The sequence below is a fragment of the Ostrea edulis genome, chromosome 5, assembly GCF_947568905.1.
Source record: "Ostrea edulis chromosome 5, xbOstEdul1.1, whole genome shotgun sequence".
Classification (NCBI taxonomy): domain Eukaryota; kingdom Metazoa; phylum Mollusca; class Bivalvia; order Ostreida; family Ostreidae; genus Ostrea; species Ostrea edulis.
This window is the reverse complement of record NC_079168.1, coordinates 21,506,707-21,512,745: the sequence shown is the minus strand read 5'-3', so window position 1 is coordinate 21,512,745 and position 6,039 is coordinate 21,506,707. Positions and strand designations below refer to the sequence as shown.

At 32.7% G+C, this 6,039-nt stretch overlaps 1 protein-coding gene across 2 annotated transcripts in view; it reads right to left on the bottom strand.

The window, feature by feature from the left end:
• LOC125649149 (son of sevenless homolog 1-like) overlaps positions 1–5,570 on the bottom strand; it is a 24,217-nt gene extending 18,647 nt beyond the window's left edge. For both annotated transcript variants that reach the window (XM_048876403.2, XM_048876404.2), the window contains exons 1-2: positions 5,430–5,570; positions 3,807–4,067 (exon numbers count right to left, since the gene is read on the bottom strand). In XM_048876403.2, coding sequence (XP_048732360.1) covers positions 3,807–4,067; positions 5,430–5,504 — 336 coding nt within the window. In that variant the 5' untranslated portion in view covers positions 5,505–5,570. The remainder of the gene's footprint in view (positions 1–3,806; positions 4,068–5,429) is intronic.
• Between the last annotated feature and the right edge of the window lie 469 nt (positions 5,571–6,039).

Below are 6,039 nucleotides of genomic sequence, written 5' to 3'. Positions count from 1 at the left end.
CTGCTTATTATGGTACATAATACGCACCCTTTCTCACACCAAAAAATTCTTGAAAAAAAGTGTATCATATTCGGCAAAATACTGTAGTTGGGGACTAAAAAATTCGGGTAGGGGATTGAAATATAGGGTAGGTTAGGAAACCGGAACCACACAATTTGTTTTCTATGCCTAAAGGAATTTATTGCCTGCATCAATTTGCAAAAATTTCAAATTCTTAATATTTAAAGGAAACACTTGAAAATCAAATGACAAATACTAGAAAACTTTTACTGCACTTTTCCACTTTTATAATGTTAAACCAGTCATCTGTTTTTAACGATATGCAATGTAACTCTACTTTAAAAAGAACCAACAATATTCAAATAGTGTTTTTTTTTATAGATCCGTGTTACATAACATGATAGTCATCTGATGGCTGTGGTTTTCTGCACATTGTCATTTTAAAAAACACGCAAAAAATGTCACCCTTTAAATTCATCATGCTACTACTTCAGTACTTGACCCAGTTATAATGCATGTATATATAAATTAAGTCTGCAATAATGAGAATGGTCTAAATTTTACAAAATGTTACCAAGACTAAACTATAATGAGAATGGTCTAAATTTTACAAAATGTTACCAAGACTAAATTATAATGAGAATGGTCTAAATTTACAAAATGTTACCAAGACTAACTGTATACTCTTGACTAGGAATATCTTTAAAATATTTATCATGTTTATCATAATAACTTCACAAGATGTTTAACAATTTTCTTTATCCTCCCATGCGGCAGTCCTAAGTGGTCCACCTACAGAAGTAGGTCAGACGTCAATCCTGACCTTACGAGTGCATTATCTCCCTGTTGTAAAATGGGCAAAGGCTTTAAATGTGGAGGAAGAGGAAGTTTATACTGTATAACTATTCAACCACAACAACTGTAGCAGTTGATAAAGACAAAATAACCTTCCTATGCAGACTACTAGTATCCTGTCCCTTTAAGTGCAGTTTTGTCATGTCTCTATTTTATCTCAGTGTGTCGATACAACATGTGACATACAACTGTTTATCCCAAGGCTGATATCAAACTTCAATATATATATTAATCTATAAGTACAATACACAATACTCATTCCACATGTTCAATTATAGTACAAATACATAAATAGACCAAATTATTAAATAGTTTGTCTATTGATATCAAGGAAATCCTTTTCCTACAAAGTTTATGAACTGCATACATATATATATATAAACTCATGCATGCTATGACTACCAGTTAAAATTTCATTTGTACACAATGGAGAAAGTCTGTCAGTCATAAATTACAGTTGCTCACAATTTCAGTGTTCTCATTCTCATATCATGCATTTTAAGCATGATATGTACATGCATACTTTATTACAAATTTTCACTTCTGGGGACACCAAGAATCTTGAAATAAATTTGAATTTCTTCAAGCAACATAACCAAGTTAACAATTGTGGGATCACATCATCATAAAATATGGACTTATCTAAATATGTTTAATACTTCGCTCAATCAAAGCTGATGGACTTTGGTGTAAACATGAATTAGTGCATCTGTCATGCACAATTATGGATAGATTTTTTGAATTAGAGCATCTGTCATGCACAATTATGGATAAATTTTTTAATTCAGTACAACCATAGATTATTCAATAATACTTGTGCTTCAGCCCTGTAGATACTAAATTAAGAATCCATTAAGATAAATACACACAAGTGTAATGATAATCACTAATTATCAGATATTTACATTGGTCATCATTACAGCCTGATAGGACTCAACATTTCCAATTTTATGTTGCAAAATGCCAAATCTTACTGGCAAATGAAAATAATACTGCAACATCAGAATACTTGCTTGCCTTCATCTAGATCTTTTTAAATATATTCCTTTGAGAAACTTGCACTACCCATGGTAAAAATTCAACATTGGACATTATCTGAATTTTATACAATTGAAGTACACATTGTTTGTTATTATATAATGGTCTGTATTCAAACATCGCAGACAGAGTTTTATCAATTAAAGGAAAACAATATGATTACGAATACTCAATTTTGTCTTACTGTTCTAAAGCATTAACAAAAATATCTTTTGGGGGAATTCCTTAAAAGCAATACAAGCTGTAACTGACGACAATTTTTCAACTATCCATTTACGCATCAATCAAATCCCATCGGTATGACTAATATAATCCCCAAGATCTCAAGAAAAAATCAGCAAAATAAACATAGGAATATTGTTTGAGAGCATACCTACAATGAGCGTTTTGTATAAAATGCTATTGCCTCATATACACGGACATGGAAACAATGATTGCCGAACATAACTGGGTTCCTGAGACCAACGTCATATACAAAGATGGAAACTGACGTGAGTAACTTCACGTGCCGTTTGTTTAAAATATTACATTGTTTCATGAATAACAAGAAGTACTATAAGTGTAAGAAAGTAATAATTACGTAAACGTGCCTCTCAAATAAAATTTTGATAGTGAATTTTCTATAAAAGTGGCATGTTAAATTGTTTACAAATCTGACACGTGCTCAGTGCCTCTCTTTCACTTTTTTTTCGAACTGGTGACCTCCGAGGTCAATGCACATCGGAGATTACAGGTAGGAATTACCGACAGGATGACCAGGTTTGTCACTAACGCAAGAATCTGCAACCTAGACGCAGAAAATTCAGTTGGGATGCAAGTTTGTCTGATATGGCGAGTCCCGTGCATGCGTCAGAGATGGTCACGGACTCCGAGTATAAATCATAATTTTTTTTATTTAGAAGCCCTGATATTGTGTATAAATGAAAATTTGTAGTAGGAAAAAATCTAGGTAAAATGTTACGCTCTTACAATGAACTGAAATAATACCATCGAGTTCACAGCGCCCCAATCCGACTTGTTTGTTTAGCGTCAGTCAATTAGGTGCGAATTAGAATATAATATTCAAAAGATAATTAGATAACATGGAAAATGAAGAACGTTTTGCCACTGGCAGTTATTTACTCTTATTTCTTTATTTAAATTTGTTTGTTTTACAAATTGGGATCTATATCTAAATATAAATGTTCGTCTTCCGGTAGCCATTTTTATTGGAATCGAAAGTAGCGTAGTTTGTAAATTTTGGTAGGATTTTCAGATCGTCGGCAAACAAAACTAGTACGCATCTATTTTATCACAATAATAATTTGATTAAAATGCTGTTTAATATTGAATAGGGTTGTTGTGATGATAGGAGATTCGGGGAAATAATTCTTTTGGCGCGGACAATTAGGCCTAGTTGTCCGAGGCCAAGTCACGAATGATTAAAAATAAATCTTAAAATTGATGTGTACTGCTTACATTTTAATTGTCTTATATAAAAAAGACTCATTAGATATTCATGGGACTCATCAAGTTTTCATGGGACTCATAAAATTTTCATGGGACTCATAAAATTTTCGTGGGACTCAAGATGCTTATAAACCATGAGTCCGCGACTCGTCTTCAATAATTTCTAATGACAACCCTGATGACAATGATTCATGAATCAACATTTTCTGCTGATTTGATGAGTTTATTGCCTGGTTTATTGCTTCAGATTCACTCCGATTCTATTAAGTTATATGTATTTAATCACAAATATGTTAAATATTTGTTCGTTTATTTTTCAATTTATTTACCATCAGTTACAGCTTGTATAGCTTTAAATTGAATAATTTTTTTAAATTTATAATTCCAATAAGAACTATGGAAATTAAAAAAGGGAGAAATTCAAGTCCTGCAGCACATCATACTATGATCATTAATAGTTGTACCTTCACAATCGACTGATGAATTTTCTCCACTGGCAAAACAATGTTAGAATTTTTCTTGCCCTTCTCCAGAGCAATGTTGGCATCTCTGTTTGCCCACTTGTCGATAGGGTCTGGGAAGGTCTTGTTAACCCTGTCTGTGACATCCTGCACTGAGTGGGGCTGAGAAGCACACAGTGTTCCAAGCAGGCTGATGATCAGGCTTTCTATGTATTGCAAAGCATCCTCTTTAGCTATCAATGTTGGGTGCACTTGGTGCTGAACCTATTATAAAAATTTAAATATTCTACAATAATGTGTCAAGTATCACATCTGTACTCCATACTGACTTGAGTGAATTTCATAATGAAAACAACAATCAAAATTATTCATGTATAGCTCTGACAAGTGTAACAGAAAAGGGACACAATGGAATAAAAGAAATAATGCCTGTATACAAGGAATTTGTTGTGGGTCAAGAGATAAGAAAATAAAAACTACATCCCAAGTGTGAGGTTCTCACTTTTTAACAAAATATCTGAGCTCTAGATGTAATTCTTCAACAATTCCAACTATGAAGTAGTTACTTCTATTCAAATACAGTGGTGTTGTTAAACATGCAGGCATTGCAAATGCCACAAAAATATAAAACCTCCAATAAACCCCTTTACGTAACAATGTAAGTGAGTTTCAATTACAAGGTTTTCAAAACGTTTATTGGAAATTTAAAGCCTGGGGTTTGTGGCAGAATTATGTTTTCAATTTGTCATCATCCATAAATGTTCTATAGTTATTCAAATAACCAAATCCAGTCTTTGTAGAGTCCATATTTTCATTAGATCAGGTTTGATACCTCATGAAATTGAGATTACTGAAATTTAGCACATCTATATTAGCTATACTTGTTAACTGGTATGATTTCAAACTTTACATCATCATCATACATGTTATATAATAGGTACTTTGTACCTTATGGTGAAGTCTTGTTATCAGATACCCAGGTTTTCGGTGTTTGTTTTTGTTGTTGTTGCATTTTTGCTTTAAAAAATAAGCATTAATTAATTAAAGTTGAATAAATAGCAATTAATCAATGATTCTATTTTAGATCATTTAAATGTATCATGTTTAAAGCAAGAATCTGTACACAGACTGATATACACTTTAACAAGCATGCTAATACTATAATTATGTAAACTTAATATAACAGAATTGGTTTCTGTCTCAGCAAGAGACCAATGGCATGGTGGACCAGGACTAGAGATGTTAATAGCGCTAAAGTAAGAGGTAGTAGAATTGCCATTTATTTAAAGCTACCATAAAAAAAATAATAATTAAAACAATGAAAACCTCACACAACATTTAACATGATTAAGCAGACATCATTACCGACGTACACATGTATAAAATTTGTATCACATTCACTCGGTTTAACTTGTGTTTTGATAATCGACAACATTCAACTAAATATGGAGAAGAAACTCCCAGTCAGTTTTTGCTGGGGCAAATTAAACACTTTTAATAATGTATAGTAAAATCTTTCAATGGATTACATCTCTGAAAGTTAAATAAGAAGCTTTGCCCTTACTCAGGTTGGGTACCTCTACTAGTAGATCTACTACATGACAAATAATGCATTTTAAAACTTACATTTTCAAGAGCTTGGACAAATATACCCTTCCACTCTTGTGCGTTGAAGTTTTCAGGAAAACTTGGAGGAAACATTCCTACTGTTTTGAACTAATCCGCAATTGACAAATTCATGAAACCATGATGAGTTTTTGTTTCTTTTTGCATAAATATTCTACAGAAGTGAATAAGCCAACCTGACCTTCAACTTCGCACGAATTGTGTATATTTATATTGTAAAATAGACAACTGCCTTGTGGCAGCTGCATACATAGTGACTCTAAAAACAATATACATCACATTTTGTTACCACGATTGCGTCTACAATGAGATAATTTTGCGTTTTAGACAGAGCTTCCGCAAATCACGAACAGGAAGTTAATTTGTCAAGAGCTACCGCGCATGCCTCGCACCTGACCTCCTAAAAACTTCATTATTGATTTTTTAATGACATGGCATTCTATGAAATTATATCATCTTTAGAATAATTATTTCGTATTCCATAGTCTAAAAACCACATTGCACAGCCTACTTGGACTTCAAACGCCAAAAAATGCCTTGGTTGTTCAAAACAAACACAACGTCCCTTCGGAATTTTACTCTAGGGTGGTATAGATAAAGCCAAATACGT